Raw genomic sequence first — 26,580 nt, forward strand, 5'->3', positions numbered from 1 at the left:
TAAGTAACTTAAAAATAGAAAAAAAATTTAAAAAAAGACAAAAAAAATTTTTCTCTTTATTTGAAAATACAGGGTGTCCAAAAAATATGAAATTATTGATCTGGTCAGAAAACACTATGGCCAAACATACTAAGACACATATTAGAGTAATTTGAAAAAAATAGCCAATTTGGACCAAGTTTTAGCTCTACAGACGCAAAAATCACATTTACAGGGTGTCCCAAAGTGAAATTTGACAACCTTATAGTCCCGGGTGGTCCAAACCGTTATATACCACATATGCACACAGATAAAACACAGGATTTAAGCCAAAAAAAATGATTTTTTTCGGACAGGTATTTTGGGTATTACGCTAGATATCCAAAATACACTTTTTGTTGGACACCCTGTAAAATTAGAGTTTTGGCCAAAATAGCATTATTAGCGCTTTTTACGTGAATAAACGATCTTTTTGGTGTATAAAATGTATAGATTGGATGTAAGATTGATGAAAAAATTAATTTTTAAAATTGTGAAAAAATGGGTGTTTTTTACATTTTTGTTACCTACCTTCATAGATAGCTAGATATCTAGACATCCAAGGACTCTGAAACTTTTTTTTGGCCATCCAGCATCCTTGAATGACCCAGCGGACCAAAATATAGAGTATTAACAAAATCGGAGAGGTAGTGCAGAAAAGTGGTACATTTGGCAAATAATGCACCACGTACATTGTTTTTACAAATATTTCATCATGTCATGTCATGTTCTTAGCAATGGATATAGAAAATAGTGGAAATTACGCAAAGTGTCTGGTGTGACGTCATAAAAATACGGCAAAGAGGAAGGATGAGAGGAGAAGTGGGAAAGGAAAAGCCTAAAAAGAGATGGATAATAGACGTATTTTTATGACGTTGACGCTGTCCCTATCATGTCATGTTCTTAGCAATGGAGCTGGTGCAAATGGATCCCTTCCCCGCAGGACCAGCGGGAACGACAGGATTGGCAACAAAACTGGCGGCAAAGAATCCAGGAGGCCGGAGAAGCGAACCAGGAAGGAGACCCGACATGGGAGGACAGCCATGGTGCTTTTTTTTTTTTTTTTTTGGCAACAGAGGGGGGCGTACCCAGCCACTCCGCCCCTCTCTATAAAAATTTCGTGGCGAAGGCCCCTTGTGGGCGACATTTTGGATGGTGTTAAGAGTGAAAGACAGTTAACAAACACAATAAGACTAAGGCTACAGACGATACACCCCAATCCGGGGCCTGGGAGAAACAAAACTGAAGAGGGGAAGCAAGCTAGGAGGGAAAGGAGGCGGGCAAAAAGACAAGAAAAGAGAAAGAAGACGACAGATAAGACAACAAAATACAACATTATAACCTGGAACGTACAAAGGATGTCCCTTGGAAGGATGAATAAAGCTAAAGCAAGAAAGGTGGCAGAGAAGGCAAGGAAAGAGAAGTGGGATGCAGTGTTGTTGAGTGAGGTGCGTGCAGAAAGAGAAGGTGTAGCGTGGTTTGGTGAAGGAGAAAATTTGACGGCGATAGTGTTTGCAGAAAGAGCTGGAGTAGTGTTAAGAGGAGATTTACTGCAAGGGTGGTGTGACAATGGTCAAGCAAAAAAGTTGAACAAGAGAGCAGTGTCAGTGATAACGAGAGGTCTGGCGTTAACGGCGGTTTACCTACCGGTTTTTACGGGTAATAACGAGGATGAGATTGAGATTGAGAGAGACATTCTAGCAGAGCACAAACAGTGGGCAAGAAGAAACATATTTGTCTGTGGAGGAGATTTCAATGCGCATGTAGGAGGAGGAGAGGAGGTGCAAGGTGTCAAGGGGAAGTTTGGTCTCAGAGTTTCCAATGAACGAGGAAGGGAGCTGATCAGATGGTGTCAAGAACAGGGATTAACATATCTCAACAGTTTTTTCAATCAGAAAAAACGCGGTACATGGTTCAACAGGATGCTAGGTCGATGGTACGAGATCGATGGGTTCATCATGAGGCAAGAAGACAGGCATAGGTATGTCAGAAAGTTAAATACAGTCGGGGAAATGACAATCTCAGATCATAAACCGAAAAAGTTAGTACTGGAGATCAAGAAATGGCACTGGAAGACACAGGTGAAGAAAAAGATACCAAAAATCAGGTGGGAAAAATTGAAGGAAACGGAAACGGCGCTACTGTACAGACAAAAGATAAACGAACTCACAGAAAATATGGAGAGAAATGAGATGGCCGAAACAACAAAATACAGAGAGATAATGGAGATAGTGACTAAAGCAGCTAAAGAAGTTTGTGGAGAGTCAGAGAGAAGGATTGAAAATCCCTGGATGGTCGGTAAGGAGGAGGAGCTACAGCGCATGAAAAGCAGGATTACTGGCGCTGTAACCGAGCGTAACAGGATTGCAGAAACAGCCAGACAGAATGGAGAAGAAATGGACGGAGAAATGGAGCGTGCCAGAGAAACGTTACGAGAGGCAAGACGCGAAATGAAGAGAGAGACAAGGAGGTGGGAGACGGAATGGTGGGACGACAGAATCAGAGAATGCCAAGAAGCTGAAGGCAGAGGCGACTCAGGCAAAATGTATAAAGTGCTGAAAGACCTGGGAAGACGTGAGTGGAAGGGCCCGACAGACTCTACAACAATTACCAAAGAAGAATTCAGAGAACATTTTAAAAAAGTCTCTGAAGAAAGATTTGAAAACACACCAGATGAAATTGAGAGAGCCGTAAACAGAGTAACAGACATAAGCAACACAGACAGAGCCAGAGAATGGAGTGAAATGCTAGAGGCCACTCCAGAAAGAGAAGAAATCCTGACAGAGATGAGAAAGATGAGAGACTCAGCGCCAGGAGAAGATGGAGTTAGACTTATTATGCTGATGAAAGGAGGAGAGGAGGTGACAGAGAGGATTATAAGACTTGTCCAGTTTATGTTTGAAAATGATGCTGACAAGTGGGAGGAGGAGTTGAAGGTTGGTATAGTTGTTCCACTACACAAGAAAGGTGATAGAAATCTGAGAGACAATTACAGAGGAGTGGTACTGCTGGCCATGGGCAGCAGAATTTTAGCAAGGATAATGGCGAACAGAATTAGAATATGGGCGGAGAAGTTGGAGCTGTTTGATGATGATCAGTCGGGTTTTAGGAAAGGAAGGTCAACAGCAGATGCAACTCAGGTGATGATAAGGATTCATGAGGATGCAACAGATTTGAGACGGAGGATGGAGGCGCAAGGACAGAGACAGGATCCAGAGACAGTTCCAGTGGCGAGGCTCCTGGACTTGAGAAAGGCCTACCCCAGGGTAAATAAACCTGCCCTGTGGGGAATCCTGACCAAGTATGGCATGGGACCAAAAGCACTGAGGGTTCTGAAAGGACTTCACGAATGTACAGAGTACAAAGTCAGAGGCAGAGAGGGTATGAGTGACCCATGGGTGCCAGCCAGAGGGCTCCGAGAGGGAGATCCATCATCTCCGGTGCTCTTTAATGTTTACCATCAGGTAGTTATGAGAGTAGCTGCCGACAACAGAAAGAGAAAAGCAGAGGAGGCAGGTTTAGAGGTAGGGATTGCATACAAATGGGTCCCAGGATCATTAATCCCATCAGATAAGATCTGGGAGAAACCAAATTCGGAGGCCAAGAGGATTCGTATTGACAAGGAGCTGTTTGCAGATGATACGTCGGTTATAGGATGCAGAAAGGAGATGGAGATCGGATTACCAGCTATTAAGGAGGTGATGGGTTGGTATGAAGAAAGGAACAATGATGACAAGGAGGAGGAGGTGTTATTTGGGACGGAGGAGGGAGGAAAGATGTTGGGAACCTGGCTAGGACCAGACAACGATATCAAGCAGCGGAAGAAACGGGCGGGAGCAGCGTGGTTTAAGGTCAAAGGACAGCTTAGAGGCTCAAAACTGTCCAAAAAGGCCCAGGCCCAGATCACGCAGGCTTGTGTCGAGAGCACGATGCTCTTTGACTGCCATGTACGTACCTGGCAATTAAGAGATATCAAGAAACTCCAGAGCTGTGTTGACCGCATGTACAGATACATCTGGAGCAGGAAGAATAAACCACCCCTGATCCAGATGCAGGAGGAGGGAGTGAACATGCAGGATGTCAGGTCGGAGCTAGGGGTCAAATCCATTAGACTTAAGGTGGAGAAGAGATGCTTGGAGAGACTAGGTCACCTGATGAGGATGGAGGATGACAGGATTGTCAAATCTGTCACCTTGGGGTGGATGGAGCAGTTGGAGGATCTACCCAAGGTTCCAGGTAAGAAAAGAAAGACCGTTCTTTTCTATAAGAAGCTAGTCAAAGAAGCAGGGTGGGACTATACCAAGATAAGTACACTCACTGAAAGAAAGACATGGAAGAGGCTAGTCAAGGCAAGGATGAAGCACCTAGACAAGTGGGAGAAACAGTTGGGGAACAAGAACCAGGAGGAGAGGATTGAAAGAAACATCACAAGAACAGAGGATGAATCCCTAATATGTGACTTTGAAGGGTGTGGTAAAGTCTGTCTAAGCAAGGCAGGCCTGGCCGTCCATGCCAAAAGATTGCATTATATATCTAGTCAGAAAGTAACTTTCACCTGTGATAAATGCAACCAAGTCTTCCAACAAGAGGCGAACCTATGGAATCACAAAAAAAGTTGTGATGGAATAGTACCTGACAGAGATAACCAAAGAAAATGCAACTACTGTGATAAATATATTAGTAAGGCGAACTTAGCAAGACACAAGAGAACTTGCAGGGAGAGGGAGGGACAAGAAACTCAACAAGAACAAAGACAAGCAAGGGTCTATGTAGCGAAAAATGGCCCCTGTAACAGATGCGGACGAATACTTTCACTCACAAATATGGCCAGACACCAGAAGAAATATCAATAACAAGGGGAGGCGGAGCTTCAAGAAGCTGAAAGCCTTATCAAGATCAAGATCTTAGCAATGGATATAGGATATATTGACAGAGGAAAATTTGTCGTCAATTTCACCTATTGGTCAGTTTGTTCATCCAGTAGGAGGGGAGGGGGTAAAGAGGGTGGATGAAAGGTATCGTTATTTTATCCAGCTGTGAACATGAGCATTACTTTATCCGAGTACAAGAAAATCTGGTGCAACATCCACATGTAATAACATATCGATTTTCCTAAGAATAAGTAACATAAATTACGCGAATTCATAGAATATGAATAATATAGAACATTAAAAGAAAAAGAAAATCATAAATATATAGCAAAAATAGCAGCTTACTCAAATCAAAAATACTTTTTTTTCAAACACTTCAAATAATAAGAAATAAACATGTTTATGATGCTTGCTATTATATGAACTTTTAAACAAATATGTCGATTTTACCGATTTTCTTTAATATATACTAATAGTTATTTCTCGTATCGTATTATAAACGGCTTTCCGCGGATTTAGAATGTACAATTATAAGATTAAAACTAGTTTTTTTAGCCCCGTGGTGCCGAAGGCACCGGCTAAAAAAAACTAGTTTTAATCTTATGATTGTACATTTCTATATTCGTAAAAAACTGGATATGATACGATGCTAGACATAGTTTTTTCGTATGAATGAGAACCGGTTCCTATCCACCGGATTCGTATGATTCGTTAAGGCACCGGCTAAAAAAACTGGTTTTAATCTTATGATTGTACATTTCTTTATTCGTAGAAAACTGGATATAATACGATGCTAGACATAGTTTTTTCGTATGGATGAGAACCGGTTCCTATCCACCGGATTCGAATGAATACGAGAAAAGTTTTTAAAATGTATATAAATGAAATATTATTGTTTCATAATAAAATACACCTGTAACATGGAAATAAAGCAGAGATGCAGTGCTATGTAAAAAAAAATTTATATTATTTGTTTTTTCAAGTAGCAAAGCAAACAAATATCATGGATTGTCAAACGGACATACTGAGTTGAATAGGTATCTAAATATATCTTTTAAAGCATGATTACCGACGGACTAAGTAAACCATACACTTGCACTAGATGCTCATTCATCAAAATATTAAGCATGGCGCTACAGACGGACTGACAGCCAGAGGAACTGACAGAATGACGGACGAGCGAGCATCTAAAGTGAAATCTAGAGTAGACTCTCTGCTTCAAATATCAGGAACTTTCAGTATAAGATATTCTGCATTTGGTTTCTTGTAGGGCGCGGCAGCCGAGACTAAGGCTCAAATCTTAACCCGTTTAATTTAATTGAATTTAATTTGAAAAATTTTTGAAAAGAGGGATTGCCAAAATTTGTGTTAGGTTTAGACTTCCAACTTAGAAGATAATTAAAGTCCCTCCACAGATTTTTGCGTCATACGATAGAATAGCCAATGAGAGGCCATACACTGTAATTGGTAAAATTTATGCTGGCCTCTCATTGGTTATTTTATCGTATGACGTCAAAATCTGTGGAGGGACTTTAATCATCTTCTCCAACTGATCTTTAAATTTGATAAACTTTTCAACCAATGATAACTCTTAAAAAATATTTTTTCCGATATCTAATAATTCTTATATTTTTATGTTTTTAAATGTTTGTATAAAAATATTATCTAAATTCCTTAACCAACAAATATCTATATATCCAAGTATTAACAAAATCTTATAAACAAATTAGGGATTATGCATTTGTACGGTCCTAGTTGACTTTGTGATTCCTTGCTTTTGTATTACAATTAATAATTTATATTTTTATTAAATGTATTTAACTATGCTAAAGTTAAAATAAATGTTATGTAAATGTTATGTTATGTATGATTTTAATCTCAAGGAAGGTAATCTTGTCTATATTTGTTGCGGATGTATGTATACAAATTTAAATTCCATTGTCTTATCCCTTAAGATCCCTGATTCTATTACTTTGGATATGATATATCATTAGATTTAGAAGTCAGTTACTAAATCAGTAGAGCTCCACACCCCTGAAAAAAATCATTACTCATTCTTCTATATATATTAACAACATAAGTGAACGTGAAGTATTTTTCACATTGTATTTATATCATTTTTAGTTTGCCCTTGCAGTCTATTTAACATTATTCATAGGCAGTAACCTTATTATTTCATATTATGTGTAGTGATTTTTATTTAGTACTATTTCAAACGTTATTGTGAAAGTTAAAGTTGAAATTGTGTTTCGATTTCTGTTGATTTTCTAAAAAGACGACCTCATATGTATTTATTTACATTATTAATCCTATCATACAAAATAGTAAGGTTTTTTGTCTGTAGCTCAAGATTTCGGTAATTTCTGAACCGATTGAGTTTTTAAAGAAGCTTCACATATTACCCGGCTATTTTAATTTTTTATTAATGTCTTCGATCGGTTTTATGGTATTTTTCTGTTCTTCGATTCCTACTTCTTCATTAACAGAGCCACTCCAAGGGGCGAAGTGTTTGAAGAGATTATATATGGCAACCTCTGGGATAGGTAATTTAGATATACCCCTTGGGACATTCATTTGACGTGAAAGGTATTTTGGGTAAAAATTGTTTGGATGGCAAAAAATAGGTATGTATTTAATTAATTAAGATTCGAATATCAGCCAATAGCGGGAAAAAACATAAACACAGCCAAGTAGCTACAAAAGAGCAAAAAACAATTTGCTAGCAGACGAAAAAGGTCCCCACCAATTGGGCCAAGTAGTTATTCATTTATTTCCCAACGAAATGTATATTATATCCAACCTATACTTTGTTATTAGACAAAATGAGATGGATAGCTGTAACTATACAATTTTTATGTTTCTACCTTACAGAGTTTCCAACACATTTTCAAAGGAATCAATTTTGATTGGATTAGTATTGAGAGAAGCTTTTTACAGTGCCTATAAAAAATGACATCATACTGTCCAACTATTAGCCAATTAAAATGTATTCTGGCCTGCTATTGGTAATTTAGACTGTGTAATTGTCATTAGTAATGTATGACGTCATTTTAATAGGTACTATAAAGAGCTTCGTTTTGAGTATTAGTGAAATTTGTATACCTATTCCTATTATTTGGTAGATATTCAAAACTATCTGTTTTTTTTTACATGATTCAAATCTAAAATCAAACATCTACAATACAAAGTAGAATGATGTCTGTCTAAAACTTAAGATCTTGGCAACCGCTGAACCGATTGTGATCTACTCTTCTATAGATAAAATATAGCTACTGGTCCTGCGGTGGTTTTATTGTACTCTTTTTTATAAAAAAAAATGGAGTAGGTTGGGGGGATTCGGAAATAATTTTGCTTCGGAGCTGTCAGATTTCCGTATCTGTACAACGGACCTTTAATTGAAAGAAAAATTTCGTTCCGAAGACTGAAAGAGCTTTAAAATGACCAATACAGGAGCCATAATGGAATTTTTTATTTCAACACTAATAGTAATGATAATGATATGAATATTATTCATCACAAGTGTTATTCTTTTTTATTTTATTTCAACAGTATTTTTATTTTCAAAAATGAGTCATTACCTTATACAAAATGAAATGCCGCAAAGAATAAATTAAAACAAGAATGACAACACGTAAATATGTAAAATAGCGAAGCACGGAATTGTATTCAGATAAATATCAATATTATATGTTATGGCTTTAGACGTTTATTTACGTGAATCTTCATATAATTAGAATAGAAGTAAATCATTAAAATTCCAGAAAAGTTTTGACAAAAAAGTTATAGGCATTCTTTTAATGTTGATTAAAATGCCTGTATAAATTAATATAGCGAGAAACAAGGCTCGGTAGCCGCGAGTCATCCGCATATTACCGTTTATAATTTAAAATCAGCTGAAAGTTTAAACCGGACCAAAATATGACAATTCCCCTTTCTTTCATCAAAGCATCCAAACAGATTTAAATTTAAGGTTAGTCGCGGCAGACGTTCAGCTGCCGGACACTGGCAACAAGAATAATTAAATAAGCAGAATGATAATTAGAAAAGCTTTACTGATGTAGAAATACGAACTTTAACTGAAAAAATAAATGAGATAATTTTCTGTCAATTATTTTATATCGCTCATACTACAATTGTTTATCAGAAAATCAATCCTTGTCTTAGATAGTTTCAATGAAATATTCGCGATTTAAATTTTTTTTATGTTCAGAAACACATTATGTGTTAATTCAAAGAAACACAAGGACTCAACGATAATTTGTACTTTATTATACACTATCGACTGTACCTTTAGTTTCAAGGGGCGATTTATTGTAAGGAAAGGGCACAAAAATAGCCTAAATCCATCATAAGGCTTTAATATAAAGATAAGAAAACCTAAAACCATCCCTGGACCTATGTAAATCTTCACTAAAATGTAGAACTAAATCTTTTAAGTAGTATCAAAGAACTTTTGATTCAGTAAAAAAAGCCTTGCTACTTTATGTTATAGGATAACACAAGCTAAAACAATATCTGTCTTAAGCTAAAGATCTTGCCAACCACTGAACCGATAGGGCTTTTATTTTCAGTAAATATTCTTACTGATCTTTGTATAGTTAAGACCTATTTTATTGGGGATGTGTGTGATCGTAAGTTTCAGTTTAGAGTTTAAACAAAAGTTACTAATAAAATGCATTTATCAAAACTTACTTTTTTGGAATTATTTCAAGTGTATTATGTAATCATATTGCTGTCTCATTAAAAGTAAGTTCAAGGGCCTCATAATTATGTATCATACATTTTAATTCCATATGTACAAGTGTTTTTTATTTAACAACAAAAAAATCATACTCTTATTGATGATACACTATTCATTCTTATAAAATATGGCTCATTTTCATGATACCAATTGTAAATTTCATTATTTGAAAAATGCATTTAAATTTTGATATTGTGTGGTAATACGACACCCAGACGGACAGGCCGTTTACAGAATTGCTTCGCTGTGACTTATGATAACAAACCCCCCGCACTAATCCTATTATATCACTATCCATCTCATGACCGCTGTTGACCCCGCACCCAGCGGTCAAACTAGCCTGCCTAAATGTGGGGAGGGAACTTGAACATGCAACTATCACGAGTCCCTCATGCGCTTATATAATCGGGAGGCGCTGCCTCCCCTTTTACCACCGCTGCCCCCACAGCCTGTCTACCGTCGGGCGCTAAGCCCTAGCGCCCCACACCCCCTTCAAACCTAACCATTGTTATATTTTGTTGTATATATATAGTAAACATAACTTGTAAATATTATTCAGTTTAAATATATAATTTCTGTATGATTGAATCCTGCTTGTTTGTTTGGTAGAATACTTAAAGGCTAGGGCTCGTTGAATCCGAACTCGTTACCCCGTGGGCCGAGAACGCTCGGCTTACCAGAACTTGGTGTCAGCGTGTTTCAATCGAGCCTTACAGAAACTAGCCTATTCTACCTCTGATTGGACCCTTTGGCAAGTAAGGGGACAATCAGCCGCCAACTGACCCGTGAGACGGCCTTTTTAGGTCGAATTTCCATTATTTTGAACGCAATATGTGGGCCTCTGGCCTACGGCAAGCAGATTTAGCCTGCTAAAAGCGCCAGTTAAGACGCTTTTTCCGTGTCGTGTAGGAGTAGCGCTAGGTGCGCAGCCACGGCAATCGGATAATTTAGCTCAGACGGCCACAGAACTGAGTCTAAATTGGCAAGTGTAGCTGGGACAAGCCCCAGGACACCCCGGCCAAACCTACGAGACAGACAGCTGTGTGCTGGTCTCCCTAAGAAGGCAATGTGTGGCTGCGAAGCTTCAGCACACAAGTAAGCCCTACCACTGCGACGGATAGCAGATTTTGAGCCACAGGCACGGCAGGACGGGACATTCCCTGCCGCTGCCTCCCAGGATTCGAACCCGAGGCGCTGCAGGACGGGCCATTCCCTGCCGCCATTTTTCGGGATTCGAACCAGCGGCGCTGTAGGACAGGTCATTCCCTACCGCCGTCACCCCTCTGAACCTTGCAGGACGGACATTCCCTGCTGCCAGTGCTTCCAGAATCACACCTAGAGCTCCTAGTGATAACAACACATCAGTGTGTATAAATGTCAACCAAGTGATAAAAATAAATATAAAATTGTTGACCAAGTGATAATTAATAAGCTCTAGTGATTCGAAGCTACAGTCTAAGCCACCATGGTAAGCGATACCACCATAGCTGCGGTGCGGCCACCACCAAAGTTTCTGCCAACCCCAGCCGAACGAGAGGCCCCCTTGTCTCAAGGGCAGGACCTCCACTTCCCCTGCCATGTCAGGGTGAGGTTTCCTACTCCTGACCCTGCCCAGCATGTACAGGTTGATGCCATGATTGATTCTGGCAACCGGGTACCAGGGTCTGCTGTAATTTCTGAGCATCTCATGCACGCGATGGGCGTGCAACGCATGTTGATTCCGGACAACACCCAGATCCTGACTGCTAATGAGGAAGGCCAGCCCCTCCAGGTAATCGGAAAATTAAAAGAGTTATATATGGCAGTTTCACACACTCTTATACTCCATCTATACCACGTGACTGTGGTCCGGAATCTCTCACACCCTCTGAACCTAGGAGGGTATTTTCTCAAGGAGTTCGGAACTAGGCTCTGTTTCGACATGCAACCACCTTGCTTGTGGGTGCGTGGGGAGTTTATCCCACTCCGTGGCGTCCCCATTGACCGGGAGACAGCCGAGAGAGAGCTAAGCTATGAGGGGCCTCTGCCAGGCCCCCTGCCTGAGCAGCCGCGTGTGGTTGAGAAAGGCACACACTGGGTGGACGCTGAGCTCAACGCACACAAGGGAGCTAACCTGCTAGCCATGGGGTTGCCCCCAGTGCCCAAGGTGCCAAGGGAGAGCCTGCCAACAACGTTTCCTGAGATTGCCAGCCCTCCAGAACCAATCTTCTCCGCCGACATTTTTATCAACGGCCAGCCGTGTCCACCTGGCCCCCTCTACCTGGGACCTCCAGCCAGTCCACCAGCCAAGCCCGAGTCCAGACCCGTCAAGTCGCGGTCTGATGTACCCGGAGCCACACTCAACTCTCAGGCCCCAGCCTCTCCCGGCGCCGTGCCCGTCAAGTCGCGGCCGGACGCCCCCGGAGCCAAAGCTGGACCCAGCACTTTGGCCTCTCCCAGCGCCGAGCCCGTCAAATCGTGGCCGGACGCCCCCGGAGCCACGCATGGCTCCGACACGTCAGCCCCTCCAGAAGCCGAGCCCGTCAAGTCGCGGCCGGTGGGTCCCGGAGCCAAGGCTGACCCCGCACCAGCCACGTATAGGCTAAGCGCTGTCACTCCAACTGACGGTCAACCACCCCAGCTCCGCACAGCCAAGCGGGTGGTCCTGCCTGGCCGCGGGGTTATGGCGGTCCCTGTTGAGCTAGTAGGCCATCGCACCAAGGATGCCATTCAACTAGCTGCCCCAGAACAGAGGTTTGGGGAGGACCTTGTTATTCCAGAGGGCCTGTATGCCCACAGGCCTGGCTCTGCCACTGTGTTTAGAGTACTGGTGGTCAATGAGGGGGAGGTGCCCCTCTTGCTGGATGCTGGCCTCCCAGTGGCAGGGGAGCTGGTCAAACCTGACATTTTAGAGGTCTCTGATACGCCTCCCCCGCGTCTCCACTCGTTCCAAGAACCTGCTGAGCCTATAGACATGCAGGAGTTGTGGGAGGCCCTGGAGATGGAAGACAATGAGTTCCTACGCAAGGACCCCTTGCTCAAGAAGGAGGTCTGGACTACGTTGTCAGAGTACAGGGACGTCTTCTCCAATTCTACCCCTGGCTGCACAGATGTGGTTGAGTTGCAGCTGCGCCTCAAGCCAGGGACCCAGCCGATCCGCCAGAGATTGAGGGATCTGAACCCGCGGCAAGAGGCTGAACTGGAGAAACAACTGGACACCTGGCTACAGGAAGGAGTTATAGAGCCGTCGGACTCCGCCTGGAGCAGCCCCCTGGTGCCCATCAAGAAGAAGGACGGGAGCACCCGCTGGGCCGTCGACTACAGAGCCCTCAACAAGTGTCTGGAGCTGGACAGCTACCCCCTGCCTAGGATCCAGCAGTTGGTGGAACGAGCTGGCGGGCACCGTGTCTACAGTGCTCTAGACGCGGTGGCCGCATACTACACCATCCGTGTGTCTGAGGATAGCCGGCCCTGCACCGCCTTCACCACCCCCAGGGGCTTGTATCAATGGAAAAGGATGCCCTTTGGCCTGGCTACGGCACCGTCTGTCTATTCCAGGTTTATTGCAGGGGTCCTAAACCCACTAGGCACAGCCAACCTCCAGTCATACCTTGACGACGTCCTGACCTTCCATCAGGATACCTGGGCCCACCTGGCCAGGCTCCGAGAGGTCTTGGAAGCCCACCGTAGGGGAGGGATCCGCCTCAAGCCAGCCAAGACCAAGTTGTTCCGATCCAAGGTGGATTATCTGGGTCACACCCTCAGCCGTGAGGGGATAGCCATGCAAGAGGACTATATTGACCGCATCTTGGACTGGCCAGCCCCTAGCACCCCCAAGGATTTGCTGGCGTTGCTGGGCTTCTTTGGATACTACCGCCTGTTCATCCCAGAGTATGCAGACCTCACCTACGAGATGAATCGGCAGAAGACGGCCAAGGCCCTAACCTGGACGCCTGAGATGGAAGCCCAGCTGCTGCAACTCAAGGACAAGTTCCGCAAGGCCCCCATCCGAGCGCCGCCCAGGTTTGATTTACCAGCAGTGTTCCAGCTCACCACAGATTTCAGCAGCCGCGCCATCTCTGCCATACTGAGTCAATGCCAGGAGGGCAAGGAGAGGCTGATTGCCGCCGTGGGACGCAAGACAACCAACCCTGAGACGCGCTACCCGTCCTGGAAGGGAGAGATGGCCGCCATTATCTATGGGATCCGAAAATTCCACGGCATCTTGTCCTACCGCAGCTTCCAGATCAACACTGATTCCTCTGCCCTGCTACAGATGAAATCACTGAACACATCCACAGGGATGGTGGCCCGCTGGCAGGAGGAGCTAGGGGCCTTAGACTTTACCGTCTGCCACAGGCCTGGCACCCAGAATACCAACGCCGACGCCCTCAGCCGCCGGGAAGATGCCAACATGCCAACGGCTAGCGCCGAAGAATTAGCAGAGCAGGCTGAGTATATCCACAACCTTTGCCAGCTAGGGGAGGCCGCAGCTAGCTGGCCTCCCGCCGCCCGACTGGATTCAGCTAGAGTATTGGAAGCCCAGACACAGGACCCCCTCCTGCTCCGTGTCCGCCAATGGGTGGCTGATGGCAAGGCCCCAACCAAGGCTGAGCTGCGTGGCAAGGAACGAGACGAGCAGCAGTACGCCAGCCGCTTCCCAGCCCTGGGGCTTGACGAGCACGGCTGCCTCACCACCACTGACCAGACTCTGACAGGAGAGAGGACAAGATACCTGCTGCCTTCGGCCCTCCAGCAGGACGCGTTCTTTCTAGCCCATGGGACCCCCATGGCTGGGCACTTTGGGATGGACGCAACTATCGCCCGCGTTGCCATGCACTTCTGGTGGCCCAACCTGGCCCGTGACGTCCGCCTGATGGTACAAACCTGCCCTGAGTGTGTCCAGAAAGTTACCAAGGAGAGGCTTAAGCAGGGGATCCACGTGCCCTCCCGCCAGGGGTATCCACAGCAGGTCCTATTCATCGACCTGGTGGGGCCACTGCCAGAGACCCCAGCTGGGAACCGCTACATCCTCACCTGCCAAGATGGATTCAGCCGGTTTGTCAGCCTCTACGCCATCCCCAACAAGCGCACCCTCACGGTGGCTGAAGCCCTGTTGCACCGCCACCTGGCCACGTTCGGATGCCCCCTGAAGATCCATTCCGACAATGGAATGGAATTTACCGGCCAGGTATTCCAGGAACTGGCCTCCCGGCTCGAGATTGGCCTGACACATCCACCACCCTACAACCCGCAGTCCAACCGAGTGGAGAGGTTTCATAGGACGCTCAACACAGGCATGCGCCTGTTCCTAGACAGAGACGATAACAACTGGGAGCCACACCTGCCTGCCATCGCCTTTGCCTACAACACCAAGGCCTGCAGATCCACTGGTGTGACCCCGTTCCTGGCCTTCTTTGGGAGAGAGGCCAAACTTCCGGTGGACATGGTGCTGCGGCTGCCAGAGACCGAATATGCTTCAGTTCCAGCCAACGTCCAAGCTCTCTTGCAGCGCTACTATGCAGTGTATGATGCCATCCAGCAGAAGGAGGAGGGAGCCATCAGGAGGAGCGCGGCAGCTTACGAAGGCACGGCCAAGTATGAGGTTGGAGACTTGGTCTGGTACCTGGCCCCCCGCCTGGTGCCAGGGAAGGCAGCCAAGATTACCAAGAGATGGACTGGCCCCTGGAAAGTAGTGAGGAAAGCTACAGAAGTCCATTATGTCATTAAACCTGCCTCTCCAGTAGCCAGAATCTCAGAAGTTACCGCGCATGTAGGCCGACTGCGCAAATACACTGGAGATGTGACTGCCCACCAGATCCCAGAAGACATCCAAGTTGACGTGGACGGCGACGAGGATGCCACCGAGCTGCCAGTTGGAGCGGCGGCGCCCGCAGCTAGCAACCCAGGAGAGTTCCCAGTGCACCAGCCAGCCGCAGCCGCCCCACAGCCTAGCGGCCAAGATCGTGACCCAGTGGAGGAAAACCTGCAGGAGCAGCCCAACGAACCACCGCCGCTTCCGCCCGCTCCAGAGCCACTCAGAGATGCCATCTGGAACCCTGACGCGGACATGGAGAACCTGCCAGCCAGTAGCGAGCCTGTAGGAGAAGAACCAGCCACTGCGATGGAAGAGGCCGCCCCAGAAGAAGAAGAAGAAGCCATGTGCCCCCTGCTGATGACAGCCATCCCCATCCGGGTAGGAGCTAGGAGACCAAGCAACCTGAATCAAGCAGGCGCCCCCATGGAATTCTATGCACCCTTTGCCATCACCATTCCACCCTTAGGAACCACCAGAGTCTGCCTAGGCCTCCGTGTCCAGCTACCAGCCGCGACAGAACTGATCCTGCAGACGAGGCAAAATTTCCAGCGGCGAGGCCTGGCCGTTGCCAACCCACGCCTAGAAGCCAACCAGGAGCTGACAATGCTGATCACCAACCACAGTCAGACCGAGCAACGAGTGTCCCAGGGAGCCTGTGTAGCCCAAGCTGTCCTCCATCGAGCTGTGCCCCAAGAACTGCCTGTCCGGCGCAGGAGCCGGCTGTCGTATCCCCAGGTTCAAGGCCTGGTGGCTCAGGAGCCACGCAACCCTTGAAGGGGAGGTTGTGGTAATACGACACCCAGACGGACAGGCCGTTTACAGAATTGCTTCGCTGTGACTTATGATAACAAACCCCCCGCACTAATCCTATTATATCACTATCCATCTCATGACCGCTGTTGACCCCGCACCCAGCGGTCAAACTAGCCTGCCTAAATGTGGGGAGGGGACTTGAACATGCAACTATCACGAGTCCCTCATGCGCTTATATAATCGGGAGGCGCTGCCTCCCCTTTTACCACCGCTGCCCCCACAGCCTGTCTACCGTCGGGCGCTAAGCCCTAGCGCCCCACACCCCCTTCAAACCTAACCATTGTTATATTTTGTTGTATATATATAGTAAACATAACTTGTAAATATTATTCAGTTTAAATATATAATTTCTGTATGATTGAATCCTGCTTGTTTGTTTGGTAGAATACTTAAAGGCTAGGGCTCGTTGAATTCGAACTCGTTACCCCGTGGGCCGAGAACGCTCGGCTTACCAGAATTGTATCCTATTCTAGCTATACTAGAAAACAATTCAAAATTGATTATTCTTTTAGAATTCACAATAGTACACATAATGAAGGTAAACTAATTTGAATATAAAAAGTCAAAAACAGTATTCTTATGCTGTGTCTACTGAAGGATCTCGCTAACCGCTGAACCGATGTGGTTCTTTTTTTATAGTGTAGCTTCTCATAGGTCCTGGGAAGGTTTATAACTATTTTTGAGGAAGGGTAACGCCACCGACCCCCCCCCCCCCTCCAAGTAGCCGCTAGTTATATAAAATTTAGAAGTTCTAAGTTTCATTTCTTTATTAGGGTGAAATGGAAATAGTTAGTTATGCTTATTTTTCCATTTTTAGACCTGAAAGTGGAGATCAACAACTATTTAAATACAGAAGACGACATATTGATACATCCCAACATGCGCCATCTTATCAATACACAAGATGATGTCTTATTCCACCCCAGCCTAAGAGATGTAGCCAATAAAACATCATCAATACAAAATAGGCATAAGCGTTCTGTTGATAAATATATTATTGAATTAGCTATATTTAGGTAAGCTGAAGTCTTTATTAAATATTTGCTAAGGTAGAGTTCATAGTGAAATGTTGCTGGTAACGATTGCTTCCTGGTTCCTGGGACTATTACAACGTTAATGGATCTAGAAAGAAGTGGAAGAAATAATCCATGTAATATTCCCAGGAACCAGGAAGTAATTGCCAACATGAACTGCACCTGATCCTTAATATTAATATTAAAAAAAATCAATTTTCAAAAATTCAATATTTCATTTTGTTTTATCTATCATTCAATTTTATTTTCAGTGATCAGCCTTTACACGATTACATAAAATCAAGGTATATCAATTACGGATCTTGGACAAAGTGGTTCAGGACAAAGTAGCCTCAACTGTTAATAAAGGTCATGGCCGCAGCGCTCGGCCCCCTGGCCTGCCTAGCCGCGGGCGCTCGGCCCTCTAGCCTATAATCTAACCTAACCTAACCAAAAAATTGTAAAACATTATTAAAAATTTAAAAACAATATCGAAAATTGTAAAAATCTATCAACCCCTTTTTTGTAAAATCCACAAAATTCTAAAATACCTATAAATCAGGTGGCCGCCATTTTGGAGACTATTTTTCTTAGGAAGCTACTTTTCTGTCCTGAAGCTAATTTGTCCTGAAGCTACTTTGTCCAAAGCTACTTTGTCCAAGATCCATCAATTACTCATGAAATCTTGCAATTCGATGACAAATCTAAAAATAGCACAGAAATAACAAGCCTAAAAGTTTACAAATGAAAGATTAAAGGGATTATGTTGAATATAAATTTTAAGGTCAAAATTTCTTATAGTGAAAAATACACTCATAGCCTCAGAAAATATAAATGTAAAAAAAAATTAAGGTACCCCAAATCATCGTGGAAACTGTTTAAACAAGTAAAAGAGAAAATAATTCTAGCTGTTGTATCTTCAGTTCAGTTGTATTTTGGTAAGTTAATGCTATAAAATAGGTAAATTAAGAAAATATTTTTTTTTTATTATTTTAATTACTCTTACGCTCAATTACCGTTAAACATGGTTGTTTTGGTGTGTCTTTCTGTATTTCTATCCCTTTCCTCTTCTATCGCACTTCTTAAATGCTAATATACAAGGATGACAACAACCATAAAAGCAAATGGTAAAACAAACTAACACGAACACTTGTAGAGACTTTGTATGATAAAGAGCTAACCTTTATGGACATACGGACGAACGTACGGATCCAAATAATAGAAAAGATTCGTTTTTATTAACTTTTATAATTTCTTACTTCCCTTCACCATTAGTCTATAGTTTTTTCCTAACGTACATTCACTTGACATAATCCAAACTAGAATCAATATATTCATTCTAGTTAATATTCTTCTTTTGTATAATTTAGAGCATCCAAGTTTTGAGCTGGACATAGAGATTAAATTAGTGAAAGTTGAACAATTGAAGCCATCTCAACTGCCACCACAACAAGATATTCAAAAATATATTGATAAGTATGACTATGCCAATTAACATTTTATTTTCTAGTATGGCTTCGAAACTGATTAATATCTGATTGATTAGAACCAGTTATCAGCAATACTGAAAAGTCATGTATACGAATAAAAAAGTTAAAAATCATAAAATTGATGATAATTCTGTTAGCTAGGGCCTCTGGCCCCGCGGAGAAAACAAAACTGGGTTTATCTTATGATTTGAAATCTTAATATCCGCGGAAAGCTGTCTATTACACGATGCAATAAATAACTATTATGAAAATTATTCCTTTCGAGTAATTGATGTATGTGAAAGTTAAAATTATAGCATCCTATTCCTTTCTTTCCTTTCACAGCCTAATGGGTTTTTGAGTCAAGAATGCCGCGTTTTTTCGACATTTTTTGGACCTGTCGTCTTCCGTCAATCAATCATTATTATGAAAATGCCTCATAGGATTTAAACAGAGTATACAACTATTTATTTAATTATTTCGCTTTTGTTGGTACGGCTTTTATAGAAAAAAAATAAATAATCTTAAATCCATTTTTGCTGTATATTAATTAATGCATCTTTTTAGAGCTTTATTAGACATTATACAAAAGGCTAAAATAATAATAATTTTAAAATTTTGAATTTCTAAGTTGTATACTCTGTTAATATCCTACGAGGCATTTTCATAATAATGATTGATTGACGGAAGACGTCAGGTCTAAAAAATGGCAAAAAAACGCGGCATTCAAGACTGAAAAACCCATCTCTGTATATAATAATGTTCTGTTTGTGTTTTCTAATATTGAAACTTTGATACTTTTCTTTCAGTTTTTGTGAGTTTCAAAAGAGAATAAAGAAATCAAGGTAAACTTATAAAAAATAAAAATCTAACTTTAAATTTTACAAAAATTATTGGTCATCAAATAAATGTAATGAATATAAATAGATGGATAACCCAGACAACAAGGTTGAGGATCTTTCTACTCTGTTGTAGCGACTTTGCTGTGTTAATATTTACGATGCTATTGGCTGAAATTCAAAGACCTATTTAAAAGTCGAAACAGGGTCCACGGGATGGGGACATCATACAGTTATATATGCCCTGCTATTGTTTTACTTTTATGTTGATTAATTTTTATTATTAAATCTTAACTTTCAGCACTATAAAGTGGGATCATGCTTTGTTGTTAACAGGACTGGATCTTTATTCTGTTGATTATCTAGGCTATAAGATTCCAGGTAAGATTCCATCTACTTCTATCCCTTTTCAAAATAATCCACTTGTCTGAGTTCTCTGGTGTGGATGCCCCTAACTATAGGGCATAATTGAGCATTTAAGCATTAGGTTAGAGATCGGTTTTTAATAAATGCCGCGTTTTTTCGACAATTTTTTAGACATTGATTGATTGAACGAAGACGATGGGAGAGTATACAACATAAGAATTTAAAATTTTAAAATTGTTATTTTAGCCATACAACTTAAATCCATTTTCGCTGCATATTTATCAATGCATCTTTTTAGATCTGTATTAGACATTATACAAATGGCCAAAATAATAATTTTAAAATTTTGAATACTTTAGTTGTATACTCTGCTAAAAACCTTATTCCATCTTGAAGATCAATGCCCCGTACGATTTTAACAGAGTATACAAAACTTGAAAATTCAAAATTTTAAATTATTACTTTAGCCATTTGTATAATGTCTAACACAGCTCTAAAAAGACGCATTAATAAATATGCAGCGAAAATGGATTTAAGTTGTATTAGATATTATACAAATGGCTAAAATAATAATTTTAAAATTTTGAATTCTTATGTTGTATACTCTCCCATCGTCTTCGTTCAATCAATCAATGTCTAAAAAATTGTCGAAAAAACGCGGCATTTATTAAAAACCGATCTCAGGGATTTTCTTGTCTGCTCTTTAGCCACTTTTACATTTGTTTCATTCTACCAATCCTAAGCTGATATAATGTTTTTTTCCTTCAATTTTTTGCACGTCTTCTCTCTCTCTCTGTCATTATTGCTCTCTTTACAATTCTTTCCATCAAAAAGTTGGAAAATTTTCAATGCTACTTGACAAAATTGTTCTTGTTTTTTTGTAGATAGTTCTGGTATGGCCTATATGTCTGGAATGTGCAGTGAGGAGGCAAGTTGTACAATTTCTGAGGCTAGATCTCTGGGAGCAACTGCTCTTATTAGTAAGTAGTAATATATTTGACTTTGTTGCTGTTAAGTTATTTAAACTTTTATGATGGAGTTAGGGAGGATTTTAAAATTCATTCATAATGATAAAAAAAATTTACCCATAAGAAATTGAATTTCTAATAATTATTTATTTCATGGTATTATAGACAGCTATCAGCAGATTGTATAAAAGACAATTATAAGATTAATTCTAGTTTTGCTGGATCTGAGGGGCCGAAGGCCTGGGATAACAAAACTGGTATTAATGATATGATTTTTTTTATTCGTAGAAAATTATTTAATATACAATAGGATACATGATTTTTCAGTATACCTCGAAACCGGATATTAATATGATGATTAAAAATGAATTCTAGCTTAACTTTAAATGATTTTTTACTTAATGTAATTGTAGTTGCTCACGAGCTTGCACACAATCTTGGCTCAGACCATGATGGGTATGGACAGGGCAGGTAAATTCCTTACAGCTGAATGTTAGATTATTAGCAGGGTTCGGCAGCCGAGCATCAGCTGCGACATATAGGCATCAAATGTTAACCCATTGGGATACTGAAATTTTTGTTTTAATTGAGGGATTGTCATATTTTTAACAGGTTTAGACTTCAAGCTGTTTTTATTTTTATTTTAAAAGGGTGATTTAACTGATGCTTATATGCGGCTGCCGAGCCCTGATTATAAGCAACAAACTGTATCTTTTCTTTGGTCTTATTATCAAAAGTAAATTATCAAAATGAAATAAACCATAACTGAGGGTTTGGTCATTATATGACATTTTAAAATTAGTAAAAACATGTACTTTTATGATGCGTTGACTTAATTATAAAAATTTAAACTTTAACAGAACTCATGTTTTTTAAGTGATTTATTTGTTTCAATTTTTTAACCTTGAATTATTAAGCATTGCTGAAATGTATATCTTTTCAATTCTAAAGATATTTTTATTTTTTATTTCTATCAAGGCTGAGAATATAAATAAAAAATTCCAATAAATCTAAAGACAGCTTTCTGCGGATATTAAAATGAAAAAATATAAAATTAAAACCAGTTTTGTTATACCCAAGGGGCTGAAGGTCCTGGTTAACAAAACTTGTATTAATTTTATGATTTTTATTTTAATATTCGTGGAAAATACGATGCTATACATGATTTTTCTTTATGGCTGAGATCAGTTCTAATTCGATGTATATTTATCGGTTACGAAGCTATACTGGAAAAAGATTTAAAATCTTACCTTGCTCATTTTTAATAGGTAATCAATCAACTGTAGACACATATTTATTTTGTAGAGATTGTGATCACAATGATTTTATAATGGGACCAAAATTATCTCCAGGTGCAACTGGCTGGTCCAAATGTACTACAAGGTATCACAATTAATTCTTTAAATCAAAAGATTATTGCAATCATTTTTTGAAAATTTTAATTTATTCATAAAAAAAAACAAGTATAAATAAAAGAAGAATTTTTTAAGAATATTTAAGACTAAGATTGTTTTGAGTGTTAATTGCATAAAGTTAATTAACATGTTTTTAGGCAAAACTACAGGACATGTTATAATTTTGCACTGATTTATAGTATTTAATCAACAGCATTTCTGCTTTTTATAATAAATGTTACTTTGGTTTGGTTATGGGTCCCACTTCCGTTGTCTAATTTTACTTTTTCCTTTTCTTTTTGTATTCAAATTATTTATAAAATTTCTTTGACTTAATGTATCATTTTTGATTGGTATTTTGCTAAATTTGACTAATCTTTTTAAAAAGGATGATAAGAAATTTTCTTGAGAGTCTAAAGTTCTTCCCCAATGGAAAATGTTTAGAAGAAACTAAAGCAAATCAAAAAGCTTTGAATATCAAAGAGCTAGGTAAGGTTATTATAAAACAAGGATGGTTTCGTTCATAAGTTGACAGACGGAAAAAAGCTTATTTGAGAATATGCAGACTTTAGATGACTAAGAGAGCTTAAAAATTATTATCTGCATTAAAAAATTAATAGACTCTACCATGCAACAGCTAGTTAGTTCTCACTCATTTTTCTCATTTTTCATAGCTGTAAGGAGGGACATTGATTTATAGGGTATTTTCTCCAGTAAAAATATTCATAAATGTAAAAATAACATTTTCTATAAAAAAAAGTGTTCACTCTGTAATTTAATTAATAGAATTACCTGGAATCAAGTTTGATGGTGATCAGCAATGTCGCCTTCTTTATGGGAATGGTAAAAAATGTACAAATCATTATTGAGAATAACTTATAGCCTTTTCTACAAAATGGAATTATCAAAAGTAACAACTTTTGTCAGAGAACTGCTGCTTTGTTCACTGGCAAATGAGGATATTTACTTTTAATTTATAAACCAATCATTTAAGTCTGTTTAATGTGATTTATTTTATAGACTGGAGCTTTTATACTGGATTTATCACTGACAGGTAAATATATAAAGGAAGCCTGCAAGAAATAAGCCACTCTCTAATTACTGAAAAATTGACACACAAGTAGACCAAATAACCTAAATTTGAAGCCTTCAGCTTCAATAATAACAAAGTTATAGACATCTTAAAATAGCATTTTAGGGAGTTAAAAATCATTCAAATTGAAGGTACTTGGTCTGCTTGTGGCAGTATTTCAGCCTAGGAGTTAGAGCGGTGTATTTCCTGCAGGCTTCCTTTAATAATAGTATTGTCATCCTTTTAGTTTAAAAATTTGAAAATGTTTCTATTTCAGTATAGAGAATAAGCCATGTGAATCTATCTGGTGTAGAAATAGTATGATGGTAAAATCTCCCAACTGTGCTCCATTACAAGGAACAAGTTGTGCTCGGGATAAAGTCTGTTACAGGTAGTCATGATACTTCATCTATCAACTTGCGGCTACGCCCATAGAGGCCTCTAGTGGCACTTTAAATGTTTTTTTTTATTTCTTGGGAGTTTGGTGGTACCCTCCCCAAAATAGTTATAAACTTTCCCGGGACCTATGAGAAGCTACCCTGTTAAGGAGAACCCGATCAATTCAGCGGTTAGCGAGATCCTTTGGTACAAACAGACAGACAGACATCATTCCACTTTGTATTATAGATTACATCAAACGGGCAACCCAGTGTCCATAACAATCTTCCATCAGGTTCAACAACCTGGAATAATTAAGAGAAGCAAATTCTCTCCTTTTCTGTCTAAACACCCAGAAAAAAAACCCCACAGCCTCTACAACTCTACAGAAAACAGAGTCTAGTTAATAAATGTGAATTTTGTCCAAAAGATCAATATTATTTTATCTTTAAAGAACAGCAAATTATAATACTGTAATATTCATGATCAAGTTAATTTTCAAGAAATATCTTTTTTTATTTTAAGTATCTTATATAATGCTAATGAATTATTTTGACATACATTATTAACTAGTTAGCTGTATTACTAAAACTTTTATACAATAATACACTCCTAGCCTCTGTGTTTGAAGAGGCAGAGAGGGGGTGGAAAAATAACTTAAATCATCCCAAGATTTATATATCTAGAAATAGAATGGGATAAAACCATCGCTTTGGAGCTATAAGAAGATTACTTAAAATGATAACTCAATTGGTTCAGTAGTTATTGAGATCTTAGGCATTAGACAAAAAAACCTTACTACTTTATAAAATAGGAATATGCTAGTCTATATTAGATATAACAATTGAATCTTTAGAAAGAAAAAAAAATATTTTTAGGGGATCTTGTACCTCAGATTATCCAGGATCCAAATATGCCACATCTCCATCAAAGCAAGAATCTGTGGAGTTTCCAAATGCTTCCCCAACAACTTCTAAAGCGCCAAAATCACCCAGACCACCTTATTTATCCTCATCAACATCCAAAGAACCTTCTGAGTCGTCAAAAGCAACAACAGAAACTTCTGTTGAATTTTCTGGAGGTCCTATACCCTTTAGTAATGAACAACTTTGTAATTTTCTTAAATCTTTTGGGATTAGATTAAGTTATTGTTAATAACTTATTCTAAAGTAAAATATATTTATTAATTGAATTTTTCTACTTTTAAAAAGTATTATTCTTCTAAGAAAAGTAAAATTGTAATCTTATTTTTCTTATTTTCTTCAATCTGCAAGAAATTTATAAAATCTCATCAAACCATAATTATTGAATCAAAACCTGAACCACAGTTATTGATATTAGATAAGTGTCTAAATAAATATTTTTATCGCAAAAACTAAAGTGTATTTTTTTAATTGCAATACTATGCAAAATGAATTTGTGATAAATCAATAAATATAAGAACATTAATTATTTTTCTTTAATAATTCACTTCGTCTGTCAGACCTTCAGTTCATGGTATGATGGTGCGTCACTGATTACTCAAAGTTTCTGGAAAAAGCTATATGTTTGTACATTAACAAATTAATTATTTTTAATAGCGAATCTACCCAATAATTAACTCTGTCTATCCGTCAGTTCGACTGCAGTTCTTAATGCTATGGGGGAAATGTGATTTTCTTGGCTGTTATTATAGGCAACTGAAAGAAATTTTTGACATATGCGCATCTAATCTTTACATTGTTTTATGCGTCTGTCTATCGGTCATGATTTAAAATATGTAATCGTTATTATTTTAAGTTTTCTTAATTTTGGTTCACACATATTCTTTCTCTTTATTTTCTTTTCGTAAGAACTGATCATTTGTACTTAAAATAGCTTTGTTTGTTTGTCAGATCTACGATTTTTTGTGCTTCGCTAATTGTTGTCATCCTTGTTTTCAGTGAATGATAATAATTGCATAAGATATGCAATATGAGTTTGCATACTAAGAAACAGCATGCAAAAAAATAGTCAAAGTAACTAGGCCAACTTTTAAAACCATCATATTAATGCAAAAGCAGAAATTTGCACACAAAAAAAAGATTAATCTAAAAGTTGCATAATATCCAAGAAGGAGAGGTCCATAGTAGATAATAAAATATCAATTCTTTCTTTCCTCCCTTCTTCCTTATATTATTCCTTCTAAAAAAAACACCATCAGACAGTGGCGTGCAAAAGGTCCCCCCCCCCCTTAACATCTAACTACACTGTAAAGGAGAAGCATATTGGTTAAGCTGTTACCGAGATTCTTCGGTACACATAGACGGACAAACAGACAGACATCATATTATTTTATTATAAGGATTTCAGTTTGAAAAGTACAAAAATAATAAAATTCACCTTGATTTTTTATGACAATCTGCTCTTTTTTAAAAGTTTTTTTTTACAAACATACTTTCTAAAACAAACAAAATATAGTAGCCTCGCTTTATGTTCAGAGTGTAGTATTTACAGCGATAAGGAGAAAATTATACTTTCCTCCGGAAGGAACTAACAATAGTGTCTACACTTTTTCACCAATAGTTTTGAACTTTATAAGAGAAAATTGATTTTATTCTCGTCCTAATTGGGAGCATATGCAGCGACTGCGCCCCTATCATCTAGGAGCTCTTTATTGGACGGGTGGGGAAAGCAGAAAATAGTCTAAACCCATCCCAAGACTTAATCTGAAAACTAAATTGCCTATCACCATCCAAGGACTTATTTGAGACTTTTCTGAAAAGAAGAACTTAATAGGTTTAGTATTTCGAAATCATAAGCTTCAGACAAAATCAAATTACTTTATATAATCACTAGTTGATGCACCCTTAGCATATAGGG

At 39.8% G+C, this 26,580-nt stretch overlaps 1 protein-coding gene across 1 annotated transcript; it reads left to right on the forward strand.

The window, feature by feature from the left end:
• The first annotated feature begins 7,674 nt into the window (after window positions 1–7,674).
• LOC145327872 (A disintegrin and metalloproteinase with thrombospondin motifs adt-1-like) lies at window positions 7,675–25,188 on the forward strand. Its single transcript, XM_080171404.1, has 16 exons — window positions 7,675–7,780; window positions 16,751–16,778; window positions 17,058–17,256; window positions 17,526–17,558; window positions 18,106–18,191; window positions 18,624–18,729; window positions 19,532–19,567; window positions 19,863–19,942; window positions 20,812–20,907; window positions 21,309–21,366; window positions 22,201–22,278; window positions 22,678–22,778; window positions 23,076–23,132; window positions 23,310–23,343; window positions 23,639–23,752; window positions 24,618–25,188. The coding sequence occupies exons 1-16, from the start codon at window positions 7,712–7,714 to the stop codon at window positions 24,892–24,894; spliced, it is 1,452 nt and encodes a 483-aa protein (XP_080027530.1). The 5' UTR covers window positions 7,675–7,711; the 3' UTR covers window positions 24,895–25,188.
• Window positions 25,189–26,580: the final 1,392 nt, after the last annotated feature.

Source organism: Acartia tonsa, chromosome 9, assembly GCF_053477335.1.
Source record: "Acartia tonsa isolate MP-2025a chromosome 9, ASM5347733v1, whole genome shotgun sequence".
Taxonomy (NCBI): domain Eukaryota; kingdom Metazoa; phylum Arthropoda; class Copepoda; order Calanoida; family Acartiidae; genus Acartia; species Acartia tonsa.